Raw genomic sequence first — 17,643 nt, 5'->3', positions numbered from 1 at the left:
AAAAAAATATATAATTTATAATATATTAAGTATAATAATTAATGAGTTAAATATAAATATAATTTATTATTATATTTCAATAACTTATTCAATATATAATATACATACAGGTTTTATATATCACATTAAAAAAAAAAAAATAAGGAAAACACTTGATTCATAGATCAAAAATATTTTATTCCGTATTTTTCTGAAATAAGAGATCCATATTAATCCGAAGCAAGACACGAGACAAGCAATTACTGAATTCATTTTCAGTAATTAATTTTTTATATACATATGTATATTACATACATATGTGTGTTGTTAAATTGTAAACCAAAAATTTCTGTTCTGTGTATCTTTTTTTTCTTTTTCTTTTACCTTCCATCGAAAATCTATAAACTCACACATATTTATATTTATTTTTATATATATTATATATGTGTATACATATACATATATATATATATATATATATATACATATATATTTTTATATTATAAATATTATAGGGTGGTATAACAAGAATTTCTGCAATTTTTATCTATTATTATTTAAAATTTAGCTTGTAGAATCGTCATTTGTAACTGGACATTAATTACATTGATATAAATAATATTAATTATTGTTAAAAAAAAAAACACCTGTTATTAAATTTATTATTTAAAATTGCAGTTTTAGTTGCATCACTCTACATATATAAATATAAAAATATATGTATGTATATATATGTATATATATATATTATTTGTATAATATTTAAAATAGTACAATCACACGTATACACAATCTAATAATAAATTACATAGCAAATAACGGATGGTACGATTGTGTATTTTAATTTCTTATTTTTTTTTTTTATTCTTTTATCGAGTGATTTGTAAAAAATTAAAGATTATTTTTCATGAAATTTGAAATTTCTATTATCGTCCATTCGTTTTTACCACAATGAAAACAAATTTAGATGTGTAAATAAAATAATGTAACGATAGAAGAGCATTCAGAAATACGGAATACAAAAATGCTGTAATATTTATTATGGAATAACACAGAGGAGATTTTCATTTAAAAACTATTCTTCATTATGTACAATTGATTACAAAAAAAGTTATTTAAAAAATGAACTCCAAAAAAAAAAAAAAAAAAAAGAACACAACTCTTTCTTGTTAAAATTAATTAAAAATCATAGTCAAAAATATAAAATGTACTTTTTTTTTCTTATGGCCATTGATTAAAAAAAAACAATTAATAATGTTATATTTATCATACATCTATATACATATATATATATATAAAACAAAATGAAATATAAAATATGATGATAATAACTGTGTTATTCGATAATGAAATTTGTTTTATTTAAGGTAATATTATTAATGTCGCTTTATCACATTATTAGATAAATTTGTTCTCAACAGAAATTTACAAATCTGTTATAGGACAATTTATAAATATATACATACGTATATATTTATTTATATATATATATATATTTTTTTTTTTTACAAGATATTATTGCAACTCCCAGAGTTGATCTCATTTTATATACACACACGCGCTAAGATATATAAATCAAATTTATTATTCGTTTATCAATTTCTCGACTTTTCGTGTTTATTTAATGTGATGTCAAACAGGGATTGATTATTTTTTATTACTTTGGTAGAAAATATGTGAAAAAATATTTTTTTCTTTTCCCTTTTTTTCTTTGTTTCTTTTTTGTTTTTTTTTTTGTTTTTTTTTTTACCCCTTTCCGACAAATTAATTACAAATCAAGGCACGTATGTAGCAACGATGAATAATAATATTAGTCATTATCATCTAATATGTAAATTTTCGCTGATATTTAAAAAACTTTGATACTAAAGTTTTTTCTTCTTTTAAACTTATCTATGACAAACTTTGATATTAAAGTTTTTGCGAATGAAACCTTTGAATAAATGTAATTCTCTTTTATTGAATTAAATTAACACTTACACCTTCATAGATACTATGAGGTACGTAACTTCCATATTTAAATCATAGTTTTGTTATTTCTTTTTTTTCTTCTTCATTATCTCTCACTACAATTAAATTATATTATTATATACACGTTTTAATATATATACATATATATATATATATATATATATATTTGGTTTGTAAATCTTCACGCATTGGTAGCATGTACGCATTATTTCTGTGGCTATAATTTATTTCATATTTAATATTTAATTAATATTATTTATTGAATAATAATTATTAAACTAAGAAAATGCTAGTAAATATAATAATATTAATTACCCATGTGGTAATGTATTATAAGTAATCAAATATATTGCTACGTTAAATACTTTTGTTTAAAAATTACTAACATTCCTAAAGAGTGTCATAAAAATATGTAAAAAAGTATAGTACTACTTTATATATATATATATATAGATTTATAAATCAATAATAATATGTATTTGTGACTCGTAAAGTAGTTTTTGTTTGCTGATTATTTCTTTCGCGCTAACATATATATATATATATATATCTATAGCTAAAATATAAATATATATATGAATATGAATTAATAATAATAATTATTATATTTTGCAGGTAGCCATTTTGATAAATATATATAGCATAATATTCATCAGTCGAATTTCAATATATATCCACAGTATTAATTACTTAAAATGACGTACACAGTAGTATTAATAATTTAATATCAGCCAAACTATGGTTTTATCTAAATAATAAGTTTATACGATATCTTTAAGGATATTCGATGGATATACAATTTACAAAATATTCTACATACTTTTCATATTATTTTTGTTGTTGTTCTTATATAATTAACCAATTTATAATTAATCAGTTTAATTTTTATAATATGTATATATATATATATATATATATACACACACAAAGATGATATATTATTTATACAATATTTAGCTACATCTTAATACATGTTTTTTTTTTTAGGTGTATAAAGAGTGACTTTGGGATAAATTAATGATCGTTGTTTATTAAATGAATGATCGATTGAAATTATTTACACGTAATATAACTTGTCAACAACAACAAAAAAAACAGGCATGATTTAATATTCATTAATTTTCTTATTAAATCAGAAATCTAATATTAGCAAAGACTTAAACAATAAATAACTAAATAAGAGAATTTTTAAATATTATTAATGTGCAAATTATATTTATATATATATTGTCTTTCGTTAAATTAATTAACACGGACACGCGGATTTATCTTTCAACTGTGTATATTCGTATATGTGTGTAAGTGTGTGTGTGTGTTTTTTTTTATATAAGTATATTTGCAACTTGCTATATATATATAGTTTTTTTTTTTTTTTTTTATTTAACACGCCTAATATGCTTACATCTTCCTACGTTGACAAAAAATGAGGGAAGATGGACATCGTCTCTTTCTCTTTTATTTTCTTCACATAAATACGCAAGCAATCAGGTGCAAACGCGGTTTAATCTTTATTCCTAAACAAAAAAGAGATCACGTTTTATTTTCCTAACCGGAATTATATTGTACCTTTTTTTTTTTTTTTCAAAAACTTACTATATAATAAATATATATATATATATAGAAAGAGAGAGAATTGATTTGAAGCATTTATTTCTTTCTTTCACTCACACATTCATTCCTTCTCATGCTTTCTTTATTATATGTGTGTGTTTATGTGTGTATGTGTATGTTACTACTTTCTAACATATTTATAATCATCAAAAAACTATTTAATTCAAACATACGTTTTTTTTTTTTTACATTGGTGCAACAACTAATCAGACACAAGTTGTATTTTTATTAACTAATATTTAAAAGAGAATATTACAAGATGTCAGAGATTTTTTTTTTTAGTTCAACATTGTTAATGTATACTATGCATGAAAATAAGATAATAATGTTGTGTATATATATATATATTATTTTGAAAGTTTTATTTTATAACAAATTATTAATCATTTTATTTTGTTTTTAGTGTCGACTGTTTCAGCAAATGCTAGTTTGATACACATTACTGTAAAACAGAATGAAATTGTTTGATATAATTCAAAAAAATTGAACAATGTTTGATTATTCTTATTAAGAAATCTAATTGATATTTTTTTACAGTAATTAGAATATTTTTGTAGCACAAATCATGTAAATTATGAATGTCACCATATTCTTTTCAATATTTCGATCAGTAAAATTCCATCAAAGAAACAATTATCAATTGGAGTTAGTTACATCATCTCGAAATATTAAATACAATTTATAATAAATGTTTAATATGACAATTTTCAATTTAAAATACAAAATTTGTGAATAATACTTTTAACCCTTTTACTCCAATGGCCGTATATACACGTCTTTGAAGAATAATCATTAATGTATGAAGAGCGTATTTATACGTTCTTGAAAAATATACAATTGAAAAACAAAAAGCTTTATATTCAGCGATAATATTTTGTCTCAACCATTTTGGAATGAAAGAGTTAAATGATTAATGTTTTATATAAACATATTTTTCTTATTTTCATGCATAAAATACAATAATATTGTTAAACTAAAAAAAAAAAAAAAAGCATGGACAATGCTTTGCAAATTTGTATTATTAACATTTTGTTGTTAATATACATATACATACATATATATATTATACATATATATATGTATATTATTTATAACGATATATATTTAAACATTTCTTTTTTTTTTTTTTTTAATATTACTGTAAAGTATATATTCTTTTATATATTTAATTATGAATAAATATATATCGCATATTAATTGTTAAATTTATTTTTGAAATTTAACATACTGATAGATAAGTCTAATTGTAAATAAGAATTTCAAGAAAAATTCTATACTTTGAACACAAATAATTGTAAATATACATAATGAAGCTGCTTTTTTTTTTTTAATTCATGAGATTTAACTTGCAATTTGTTTTTTTTTATGTAAATTAATGTGTTTATAAAGGAAGCTACTAAATTTTGGATAATATCATTTGGTATATCTTGCGTGTTATTGTTGTTAAAAATATTATTATATATAATGATAATTCATGCACATTGTTTTTTCTGTGATCATATGTATGATACACACACATACATATATATATATATATATTATATATTAAGTTAAGATTTTATTTCAAATACTTTTCAAAACCAAATTTTATTTCTAATATTTTTCAGAATTAAAATTGTCTTCTTTTTCTTCTTCTTCTTCTTATTATTATACATATATATATAAATGTTATATTTAATTATTGTTTAAATAATCTTTATTTTTCTTTTCTTTTTTTAAATGCTATTTCAAAGAATAATTGAAATAAAATAAATGCATTAACTTAATATATATATATATGTAAATAAGTATTAAAAATATCAATTAGATATTTTATGAATGTTCAATCTCATGTTTTTTTTTTTTTTTTTTTTTTTTTAATGCAAGACTTTTAAACTAAATTTATCCATTATATGTATATATATATATATATATATATATAAATGTTGATAAATGAAATAATAATAAAAATATGACACACTAATAAATGTTACAATATATAGAAACTAATATATGAAATTGTAACGTTTTTGAAAAATTTATAGAAATTTTTTTGCATATTTAACTCTTATATATATATATATATATATATATATACAGAAGAATTATAAGAATTAAAAAATCAAATCTAAATGAAATTTAAAAGTAAGTATATAATATAAATACATTTATAAAAATGACATCCAAATAATACAAGAAAAATAAAGAAGAATCGAAGGTAAAACAGTCCACCAAAATGACTTATTGGAACCTGAATTTGCTTTTTCACACACATCTTTGTTTAATTCTTAAATTGAACAAACAAAATATACATGTATATATATATACACATATACATATATTATGTGCATTGAATATAAAGCATTTTATCATTTAAAAAAAAAAAAAAAAAAAAAAAAAGAAACAATAATAATTCTACCTCTAGTCAGTCAATGCTAAATATAATATATATATATATATATATATATATATATAATAAAAATAATAAACAATTTTTTTAAACAAAATTATTCATAATCATAGAACTCTCTTTGTATCATGCACCATTCGTTGCAATATTGAAACATATAGAAAATCACTGTAATATGAAAATTCACTGTAATCACTGTAATCTGTTTAAATTTCTTGTGATGTTCCAAATGTTTCAAAGGAAATTTGATTTTAAATGTGACGACGTGTAAAATAATCATTTATTCTTTCTTTTTTTTTTTTTTCTTATACTATTTCAAATAATAAACTTGAAGAGTAAAATTATGCTTTATCACAGACAAGAAATATATTGTTAACTTAATATATACATATATATATACTTTTTAAAAAATATTTTCTTTCTTTTTTCTTTATATTTTTTTGTTGTTGTTGTTTTTTTTTTTATGAGACTCATGGAAAAAAAGAAACATAACTGATTATGTTTTTCACAATGTATATATATATATATAGTATATTTTAATGATATTATTGTTATATTGAGCATATTGGTTGTGCTAATTTGCATCGAAATTAATCTCTTAAAAATTGTGTGTTGTTATTCTTTTTTTTTTCTTCTTTTGTTTTTTCTTTTCTATTCATAAAGCTAGGATGTGCTTAATATATTTATACAATTAATTTTAAATGATATAATACTACAAAATATTTTCAGGATGGTTATAAGTCAAATTACTTTTGTGTTTTACCTTGCGATTCTGTCTTTTGGATGTCTTTCGTGAAACTTTCGTTTCTCTTGTGTCTTGAACTTGTTTGTTAAGACCTAGTCTGAATCGAACTGGCATCTTTGAGTCTAGATTGCTTTCGTCTGTAAAATAAACAAAATAAATACATTTATAAATATATGTATATTTACTGTAATTGATGGTACAAGTTGGGCACGGGAAGAAAATTTCTTGAGAAATGAATGAAATGTAATTATTACAAGAAAAATTGATAAATAAAGTTTACTTACCTCCAGAATCATGCAGTTCCGGCACAGATCTGACGACAGTAACACGTCTGACATCTTTTTGATTAACTATACATAATTAAAAATATCGTTTTATATATAATGTTTCATAGCATGAATTAGAAGTTTTATTTTTAAAGTTGAATTTATTACCTTTCTCATCATTTTTGATTACATGCCTCTGATTGACTTTTGCATTATTCTTTACAACACTGTAAAAAGATAACATTATTTATAAATATATATATTATTATATTTAAACTATAATTGAAAATATAATCATCATATAAAAAATGAAAGTAACTTACTCATTAACAACTCCTTTAAAAGCTGATTGTACTAGCCTCGCTGATTGTATTGGTGCAGATCTGTTTAATCGTTCGGCACGTCTTCTGCTAAGTTCAGCTCTTAAATCACCTTCTTCATCAACAGCTATATCTTCAAATATAGCATCAACCTCTTCAGGTTGTACTTCAGAAATATCTTTCCTTTTCTTACATTTCTTATCTTTTCCAATGCGTTCTGACAATGGCAGTTCACTTTTCAATTTACCAACTTGGTATATTTCCTTGTCACGTTTTTTCTTCTTTTTAGAAGACTTCTCTTTTTCTGTTTTAGACGAATCAACGATTATACAGGAATTAATGGAACTGCTGATACCAATTGGGGAAGAATTTTCCATAGTATCTTCCAAATCTTCAAATTCATAACTGGTATCCAAACACAAATCTCTATCTCTATCTCTAATATTGTGATCATCTTCTGTTAATTTATTTATTTTCTTAATGTTAATTGTAGAATGTGTCCTTTCTACCACTTCTTGCTTTTTATTTGTATTATTACTTAATTTAATTTTTTTATTATCCAATAATGGATCTATCGGTCTTGTAGATTCAAATTTTCTTCTACGTGCTTCCAAGATTGGATCATTTATCGTATTGTTAATTGATTCTTTAATGTCACTCGAATCAATCTTTTCAAAATTATCTTCTTTTTGTTTAGTTTTATCTCTATAAGAATCAGGAGATCTTCGTTTATGCATTGGTGGTGATTCCCGTATGTATATTGAATTTAAATTGTTTTCAGGACTTATGGAACATGGTCCACGTTTTCTTGATAATTCTTTTGGCGATACTCTAGGTGATTTCCTACGTCTTGGTGAAAGACGAGGAGAATTTCTGGGTGATGACCAAGGTGATCGTCTTGGTGATATTTTATGAGGTGACATTCTACGGGGTGATACTCTTCTAGGAGAATATCCCGGTGAACGAGACCTAGGTGAGATTCTTTTCGTCGACGGAGACAATCGATGTGGTGAAATAGTTCTTGAACGTGATCTCGATCGAGGTGACAATCTCATCGGAGATCGTGAACGAGTATGTCTAGGTGATCTCGAAGTTATTCTAGGAGAACGATTAGTTCTAGGAGGTGATCGTGAACGTGACAATAATCTTGGTGATCTAGATCTCAATAATTTAGGAGATCTAGAATGTGGAGATAATCTAGGTGATCTCATTCTTGGTGATAATTTTCTATAAGGAGATCTTCTAACTGGAGACTTATATTTGCTCGTTTCTCTTAAAGATTTTTTAACTTGTCTCAAAGGTGATCTACGAGGAGACCTTCTAGGAGATCTTTTTCTACTCCTAGACTTTGGTGACAAGGATCTTCGCTTTTGTAAATTTCCACTTGTCATATGTGGAGACACTGATCTTTTTTCACATCTAACATTTGTTGTCAGAGACGTAGCATGATTATTACTTTCTTTTCTATTACCATTGTCTTCGTTCTTTTTTGTTTCATTAATGGCATTTTTATCGAGGCTAGATTTATTATTTTGGTTTTGTGAGTCTTTATCTTTCTTTTCAACAGGTACGTTTATTTCACGTTCCATTTCATCCATCAATCGTTCTAAACTATCTTCTTCCTCCGAATCAGCCATGAACAACACGTCGTCATCATCGTCGTCGTCATTGTTTTTGATCTCTTCTTTTTCTTCTTGTTTCTTTGATTCATCTACAACTTCTAACTTATTTTCTTTATTCTGATTAGCAGCAACAGTTTCATTTTCTACACTACTAGTTTTAATAGATTCTTCTTTCACTGGAACCAAATTGTTCGTATTACTCTTGCGATCATCTTCTTCAGATCCGCTTCTACTATCCTTGTACCGATGAAACTTAGATTCATCTAAACATATAATTAAAATTATATTAATATTTGATACACATTGATCAAAGAATTAACAATAAGTTTAGATTTTAAATATGGATAGAAAATATTACTTACCAGTTTCTTTCACTTCGGTACAAGTTTCAGTCTTTTCTTCTTTCGCAGCAGAAGTTGCTTCGACATTTTGTATCTCTGGATGTTCTTCAACAGGAACAATAGCTATGAGATTTGGATTCCGATGGCTTTGATAATACACGATCTAAGAATGAAATGTAAACAATGGTTGAATAAAACTTCCATCAATATTATCATGAAATGTTTATGCTGTAACAACATGTAAAACTGGTGACAATTTACACTTAAATATGAACTCAACACGTAATAAATTTTACTAGTCAAACAAAAGAAAGATGAAATGTAACATCGAATACAGTATACAGCTCAACATGTTCAATTACAGCATAAAGGGTTTACAGTGTAAACAATTTTGTCATCGATGAATGAACTTACCCCATTTTGTCTTGGTTGTATCCTATTATGGAAGTGGGGTCTTTTTGGTATTCTTTGCAATTTATATGATGGTCGTGCAATTTGTGTTACTTGCGGTACAACATTATGTAGTTGTGTTAAGGGCTGTTTTTTATGTGAATTATCTTTAGTCCCTAATGACTGAAGTGCAGCTAAACGTAAAGCATCCAAGTCTTCATCATCATCGTCGCTGGCATGAAACTTTTGTTGAGAAGCCAAAACCATCTGTAAATATTATTATAAAGTAAATTCAAACTAAAATTTATATCTTCTATATTTCATTTTGCAATTATTTTAATGTAAATTATAAAAAAAAGTAAAAAAAAATAAAAACAAATAAAATCATAATTGATTAATAATACAAATTTCAAAAGTTTGTCTACGAGATCATTTTTTTGTATATTCACGGTAAAGTTATTACATGTACATATATTCATACATATATGACACGTATATATATGTATATATGTATTATAATATATATATTCTATATACATATATACATAGAAATATACGTTAAACAAAGTTTGTATGACTTTTGTTCAAATAAATCTAATATTATATAAAATGTTTATTTATTAGTTAATATTAGATCGATAAAAGAAATACCTTTGGACGATAATCCATTTTATGTTGAGCACAGACGTGAAAATGTAGTCCTGTACACAGTGATCACTACACCGTTTACCGTTTATACCAATATAAACGGTATTAATATTACGGAAATGTATCTTTTTCTGTATACTATTTTTTATCACGCCACAACTACATAACTGGATTAAAATATGTAATATTATATTTCAAACACAAGCGTAAAACACTAGCACAATATTCCACACACCGTTACCCCACACTACACATAAATAAAAATGGTATGAGTAATCATGAAACAATGAGCATGAATCATATATAAACGTAGAATGCATATTACATTTTATAGAATGGTCCTAGCGTTCTGATAGGTACGCAATACTAGCAATATTGCTTTTGATTGGTCGATTATTCAATATGGCGTCTCACATATTTATTAGAACTTTCTAGATTTTCCTAGTATAATTATTAAGTTTAATAAAATACTTTGAATTGTTAACAAATTATTTTATTAAACTAATGTATTAAATATTTATATATAATCATTATATATAATAATTATATATATAGTATATATTGGAACCAATGAAATTAAATCATTCATATAGGAGTATCCAATGAGAACACAGAAATTACCGGGAAATTTAAATCCATCGATAAAATATTTTTGTTAATATCTACATTAATATTTTATTCTAATTAAATTTTTTCTAAAGCCGTAAGATAAATGTATGTAGAATTTAAATAATGTAGATATATTTATTAAAATATGATTATTTTACAAACAATAAATATCATAATATAATTATATTATTTTTAATTAAATAGAAATAATTATATATAAAATATTTCTTTTCTATGATGATTGTATTACAAAGAATTTTAGCAATGTAAAAAATACTTGCATTAAAAATGTGTACTTTGTACTCATTGTTAGATATAATTATAATATATATAAAGTTTAAATAAATTTGTATAAACAAAACTGATAATACTTACAAAATAATACCATTTAAAAAGTACTTTTCATAATAAATATCTTATATACATTTTAAAACATATATACTTTATATAAAATTTTTAAATTGTATCTGAACACGAGTCATAGAATGATTTAATAAAAATAACTTTAGTTAATAATTTTTCTTTTGTATAACAGTAAATAATACTTTAGGGCACTTATGTGTGAACGTTATTTGTAAATATAAAAATATATATGTATATATAAGTAAAGATATGTTAAATCTTTTTGTTATAAAGACTTCATAGTATGAAGAATTATAGGTGGCAGTAAAAGAAAAACAGCTCCAATGAGGTACGTTGTAGTACTTCCAAAATACCAAAATCCTAAGTTGTTATAGATATTAATAAAAAGTACATGTAATATATAAAAAAAGAAAAAGAAACAATAAACAAAACTATTAGTTACCCGCAGAAGCTATAAGTGGTCCACCTGCACGTGCTAAAGCACCTAATGAACGAAATATTCCAGTTATTGTACCTTTTTGATGTTCTGGTCCTATTTTTGTCACTAATGTCATCATACAAGTAACAACCATAGCTGTTGCTAAAATATTACAAGTTAACATGCATTATGTAATATTTTAAAAACTATGAATTGTATTATACGAATAATATTTAAACTTACAAACAGCAAATAAAAATATTCCAAAATATAACATGATTGTATTCTTTGCTAAGCCAATAAATATAAATGCTGGAATTATTAACCATAAACCCTATAAAGATATATCATAGATAAATATGCAAACATTTATAAAAATGCAGTTTTATTTGAATGTATATTTATTATTAATTTTAATTACCAACTCAGCAACAGTTTTAGTTTTATCTGAAGGAACTTTTCTGACCCAACTTCCTTGCAAAATAGCCATAGTCAATCCAATACTGAGAAACATACATCCTTGTTGCATACTCGTAAATTTAAATACGTGATGAGTAAGGAACGTTAAAGTAAATTCTAATCCACTGTAGATAAACAAGTAGATAAAATATGTACGACCTAATACCTTCAAATCGTGTCGCTCTAAAATAATATGTAATCAATTAAATATTTGTCACTGTGTTCTTGACAATAAACAAGAGTAAACAATCATTTATTTTACCTTTATCATTTAATCCAGATACACTAGTAAATCGGAAAAGATCTATTGGATTAATATAAACTACTGATTGGATTAATCCACTTGAGACAGTTTTAGCTCGAGATTTGACAGGTAAACTTTCTTTCAAGTTATATACAACATATAACAAGTTACTTGCAGCAAGAAAAGAAGCAAATAAGGCAGGTACCACGTACCACGTTTCATTTCTATTACCACTGGAAATCCATGCAAAAAATGCTCCTATCATAGGTCCAACGACAAACCCAATAGAAAATGCTATTCCCACAAGAGCCTAATAACATAATAATTAAAAAAATATAGATTATATATTCTTACAATTTAGTTAACGCATTATATGCTTAACTTGCCATAGCTTTCCCTCTTTTATCGGGTGATGTAACATCAGAAATAATAGCCATGGATAAACTAATATTTCCTTTGCTAATACCTCCAACAAATCTGGCCAATACAAATATACCAAAATTTCTTGATATTGCCCATAATAAGTACGACAGTGTAATACCTGTTAAACACATTAACATTAATGGTTTCCGTCCATAAGTATCAGATAATGCTCCTGTTATTGGTGAACTTATAAATTGTAAAAATGAATACATAGAGCCTAGAAAACCTAAAGAGAAATAAAATATTATGTTATTATTTGTATATTCTGTTAATATCAATTAATTGTATTTTTCATAAATATATTTATATACCTCCATAAAGTACAGTATCAACTTTGTCAGGAGCATTTAAAAATATACGTAAGCTTTCTACATGATGTGAAATCATAGAATACAGTCCTTTATTACTTATTACTTTGTAATGATCTAATAGAGCTGGTAATAAAGGTAATATCATAGTAAATGCTAATAGATCTAATAGTAAAGAAAAAAATACTACTTTTACAGTATTGTCTTTAACTTTATCCATGATGAATTTTGATTGTTTTTTAAGTTAAATATGAGACTCAATTTTTTATTCAGATCTTTAAAAAAATGTTCTATTCTTTATGTTATGTTATACATAACATATTAATTTACCTAAAAATTATAAAATTATAAATTAATATACATTATATTTGATAGAATATCAAATCAATACTATACCATATGTTAATAAAAACAAAATCTTACATAAACTTATTCTAATTAATAATAAAATAATATTAACAATACTTGTAAAATATGTATACGGATAATAAAACTACTCTCTAGAGTTAACATTGTAAGAGAAATCGTGTTACATTTATTTCATTTTAAAAGTGAAAGTTTTTAACCTATTTTATTCTGCGGGCTTTCATCTGTAGCATGTGACTTGATTATTGATAAAGTAGAGTCGATAAAAGCGTACCGTCGATAAAATAGAAAAAGAAATGTACTGTCGGTAATTGAGATGCTTACCAACAGAGCCAGTACATTTTTCTGATTGACAAAACAGATTGCTGTTACATTTACATTATACAAATATTTAAGTGGGTCATCCCATGTGATGGGTTCAAAAAATCGATTTTTTTTCTTCATAAATTGCTTCCTTAATATAAGTAGTAAAGTGATTTTTAAAAATTCGAAGTTGTTTTAAAGATACAGCAGTTAGAAGAAGCAGCTGTCGGAGCGCTAAGTTGGCAGTCGGTGTTATACATATACTATATACTATCTTAATTATATAAATTACGTGTCACGTTCTTTGTCCACTAATAACTTTAAAACTACCTAACCGATCTTAATGAAATGTTTTTTATTTTATGTAATTTTTTCCAACTTAGAATGTAGGATAGTTTTTATCGCGATTTATTATAATTGCAATATTATTTTATTGCGAATTATTTGTATATTAACAAAGAGTCATGATTATCTCTGTTAGTTCGATAAGATTCTAACAGATAGCATTATAAGGTAATTCGTTGACTGGATTGATCCAATAGATGGCGCCATGTTAAAAGTACAAACGTTTCATGTAACCTACAATTTATTAGTATAACCACGTGTATTTGGTAATAATAATTAGACTTCATTGAACAGTTTAAAATTATATTAAATGAACGTATCATCTGATTCTAAAGAAGTTTTCACGTCAAAAAAGCCACAGTAACACGTGACCGGGGCACCCCTAGTATACTTATATACGTTTATACAAGTTTAGATAAGTTTCTGCAGGTATAAAAAGGAATTTTTATAGACACTAAATATATTAACGAAATTATTTTAGTCTTGGTTTAGCTTCGAAAATCGCAACAACCCAAATAAATTATTTATTTTCATCATGAATGTTCGGAAAGGAAGTATGACTGGAAATGCTCATCCTGGTCGTAGTAAAAAAAGAAAGTTTAGTGCAAACCATTTTACCGCCCAAAACGAAACGGACTTTACATCAGCTTCAGCGAAAAAACTTAAAAATAGCATGATAGGTTCCCATCGCTTCAAATTTCGCATACTGCATTTTGGAGTTTGTTTCTGTATTCGCTGCAATTTCTTAAACTGTAATATGCAAAACTTGTAAAAGTGATGTGTCTTTTTCGCAATCAAGTTTCCAAGGCTTAGGTTTTAAAATTATTTTATCGTGTAAGTGTGAAAAACAGACAGTTATAAACTCGGCCCCATTGATCCAGAATGCATTTGAAGTTAATCGTCGGTTTGTGTTTGTGATGCGATTATTAGGAGTTGGTCACGAAGGAGTGAATCTTTTCTGCAGCTTCATGGACATATGTTCGGGTATTGGAAATTCAACCTATACTGCACTACTAAAAAACATTCATATTGCCGCATCTTCAGTCTTTGAAACTTTATTATCATTCGCTGTCACACAAGAAAAAACTATGAATGAAGAAGCAGGAAAACCACAGGATGAATTGATTGTGTCAGATGATGGTACGTGGAAGAAAAAAGGCTTTTTATCTCTATTTGGAGCGTCTATGTTGATTGGAAAATACACCGGGAAAATTTTCAATGCCATGGTAATGAGTAGTTTTTGTGGTGCATGTAATAAGTGGGGGAAAAAAAATACGGATCCTATAGAGTACGAAATATGGTATGAAAGTCATGTAGATGAATGCACCATAAACCATTCAGGAAGTTCCAGTAAAATGGAAATAAGTGCCATCACGCAAATGTTTTCGAGGTCCATGGAAAAATATGGTGTAAAGTATCTTACGTACATCGGCAATGGTGACAGTAAAACTTTTAAGGGGATCCTAGATGCTAAGCCGTATGGAGATACTCAAGTAACAAAAAAAGAATGTGTGGGCCACGTAGAAAAGAGAATGGGAACACGATTCCGGGTAAAGTAATGTCGATTATGGGATGCCCCGTTGGTATGGATTGCCCCCGATTATGGGCCGCAAAGCCCATATTTATGTTGAGAAACGTGATGATGCGCGAATCTCGCGTTCTGAGCGGTGCCAAAGTGATGTAAAACAATCCAGGATTGACACAAGGGCTAAACAATCTGCCTTAAAAGAGTTTCAAGAAGAAGAGGAGGGAGTACTCTATGGATCAGGCATCACCGATTGAGGATAAGTTGAGATTTTCATAATTTTAACCGGACTTAAAATATAAAACTATAAAACAGATTAAAACGCCGTTTTTGTTTTGTTTTAGATAAGCCAATCAGCCGGAATCGTGGAGGAAGTGCGAGCCTATTTTTTTCGAGGCGGGGGTGTCGGAGCGCTGTAACTCACGTTCTATTTAATATTTTTCACTAAAAGTTTATATTCATACTACTGAGATATATGTTAATAAATGATTATAAATTCAAAGTTCTGCATTTTTACTGGTCGTGAAAAAAAATCGTAAAAAATGCCCAAAAAACAGGCCGTCACATGGGATGACTCTCCCTTAAATGCTTTGTTTAAATACACAAATGTTATTCGAATTTTCAAATGAATTACTTTTTATCATCATTAAATATATGTATATATGTACTGTAAAAATATACAATTCATTATAAATTTATAAACAGCATAAATATGAAAATAATAACATATAATAATTGAAGTTATAAGTTATAGAAAAACTAGAAGATCATTTAAGTATGTGCATCGAGTTATGCTCGATCATTATATTGTTTTTATTTGTCAGTGAAGCGAAAAATAGCTTTAGCAGGCGCGCCCAGAAACATTACGTACATTCAACTTCCGGTTGTGGAGAGAACATAGTGCTCGCACATTGAGCATTTACGCTTGCGTAGCAGACCCATTTCCTTCACGAACAAAGATCTTTTCAAACTTATCCTAAACTGTAACTTTGTATTTATCTAACAACTGTTTTCACAACTATTACATTTAATAAAAATTAACAAATAAAACACGTGGACCCTTAACATTATTCAAATATTATACAATGATTCCATTAAAACTGTAATCATTTTATTACATTCCTATAAATCTAACATTCTTCCTCTTATACAATTTTATTTTCATTCTTGATTATTGATTATGTTTATCTACTATTATAGCATGTAAGAAAATTAATTAATTTCATGGAAAATTATATATGCTATACAGATAATTTATAGATGAAAAAAAAAAAGAAACAAAAGTCACGAAATTGTAATCAATTATTTTCTAGAATATATCGAAATAAAAGCAAGACAAAAGATCGTTAGATAGGCCGACAAAAAATTGTATTATATAGGAAATAGTTTAGATCTATAGGTACCGAGCAGGTGGTAGGAGAACGAGCGCAGTTCCTACCCGTGGTTCAAATTTTAAACAGAAGATCGGCGGCGCTTGCCATCTGGGCCTCCAAGGCGTGTAAAACGCATACGGTGTTGTATTGGCGGATACAAAATAATACTCTTATAAGAATTCCAATACATTTAGAGATATTCTTTGAAATATTTCAAAATTAAATAATACGAGATAAGTATTGTTTTTCTGCATGTAATAAATGCAATTGTATATGTTAATTCAAACGCTAATTATATGAACATCTGATTTGATTGAAACCTTATTAATAACAATATTTGATTTTTACTAATGAAATCATTTGATTTACATTCTAATCAAAAGAAATATAATTACACGTTATAATTGAATTTTTCATTCATATGAATACATAAAATATCATTAACACAAGCTTTCTAAATAATTCAATAATATATAAATATTAACAAATGATACGAAGTAATTTTAAATATTAACGAATATATAAAAATAAGTATAAAATTAAATGAAAAATAATCGAGATACAGAACCCATGTTCTTTCTTAAAAACACATTTCTAAGAAAGTTAGAAATATTCTTTTTCTAAC

General features: G+C 25.7%; 3 protein-coding genes across 7 annotated transcripts; 1 reads left to right on the top strand and 2 right to left on the bottom strand.

The window, feature by feature from the left end:
* Nucleotides 1-156: 156 nt before the first annotated feature.
* Nucleotides 157-10,541, bottom strand: LOC107069632 (uncharacterized). 2 transcript variants are annotated; one of them, XM_015327106.2, is made up of 8 exons: nt 10,286-10,541; nt 9,659-9,901; nt 9,266-9,407; nt 7,285-9,166; nt 7,130-7,188; nt 6,980-7,045; nt 6,714-6,832; nt 157-3,464 (listed from the first exon to the last, which is right to left on the bottom strand). In XM_015327106.2, exons 1-8 carry the CDS (start codon nt 10,301-10,303, stop codon nt 3,459-3,461), a joined length of 2,535 nt encoding a protein of 844 aa, XP_015182592.1. In that variant the 5' UTR covers nt 10,304-10,541; the 3' UTR covers nt 157-3,458. The 2 variants fall into 2 exon arrangements, with proteins under 2 accessions (XP_015182592.1, XP_015182591.1); XM_015327105.2 differs by lacking the exon at nt 157-3,464 and having other exon boundaries at nt 6,057-6,832.
* Nucleotides 10,542-11,006: 465 nt separating this feature from the next.
* rtet (major facilitator superfamily domain-containing protein rtet) lies at nt 11,007-13,725 on the bottom strand. 3 transcript variants are annotated; one of them, XM_089173802.1, is made up of 8 exons: nt 13,673-13,725; nt 13,110-13,436; nt 12,762-13,024; nt 12,394-12,685; nt 12,094-12,314; nt 11,916-12,006; nt 11,697-11,834; nt 11,007-11,614 (listed from the first exon to the last, which is right to left on the bottom strand). In XM_089173802.1, the coding sequence occupies exons 2-8, from the start codon at nt 13,324-13,326 to the stop codon at nt 11,520-11,522; spliced, it is 1,317 nt and encodes a 438-aa protein (XP_089029928.1). In that variant the 5' UTR covers nt 13,327-13,436; nt 13,673-13,725; the 3' UTR covers nt 11,007-11,519. The 3 variants fall into 3 exon arrangements, with proteins under 3 accessions (XP_089029928.1, XP_015182593.1, XP_089029927.1); XM_015327107.2 differs by having other exon boundaries at nt 13,530-13,707; XM_089173801.1 differs by having other exon boundaries at nt 13,572-13,695.
* A 153-nt stretch (nt 13,726-13,878) lies between these two features.
* On the top strand, nt 13,879-16,147 carry LOC107069635 (uncharacterized). Of its 2 annotated transcripts, none has more exons than XM_015327109.2 (2): nt 13,879-14,954; nt 15,051-16,147. In XM_015327109.2, the coding sequence occupies exon 2, from the start codon at nt 15,089-15,091 to the stop codon at nt 15,677-15,679; it is 591 nt and encodes a 196-aa protein (XP_015182595.1). In that variant the 5' UTR covers nt 13,879-14,954; nt 15,051-15,088; the 3' UTR covers nt 15,680-16,147. The 2 variants fall into 2 exon arrangements, with proteins under 2 accessions (XP_015182595.1, XP_015182594.1); XM_015327108.2 differs by having other exon boundaries at nt 13,886-15,908; nt 15,990-16,147.
* Nucleotides 16,148-17,643: the final 1,496 nt, after the last annotated feature.

The sequence above is a fragment of the Polistes dominula genome, unplaced genomic scaffold, assembly GCF_049000335.1.
Source record: "Polistes dominula isolate Pdom_NZ unplaced genomic scaffold, Pdom_raw_medaka contig_75, whole genome shotgun sequence".
Taxonomy (NCBI): domain Eukaryota; kingdom Metazoa; phylum Arthropoda; class Insecta; order Hymenoptera; family Vespidae; genus Polistes; species Polistes dominula.
The sequence above is the reverse complement of the archived record's forward strand: the minus strand, read 5'-3'. Positions and strand labels throughout refer to the sequence as shown.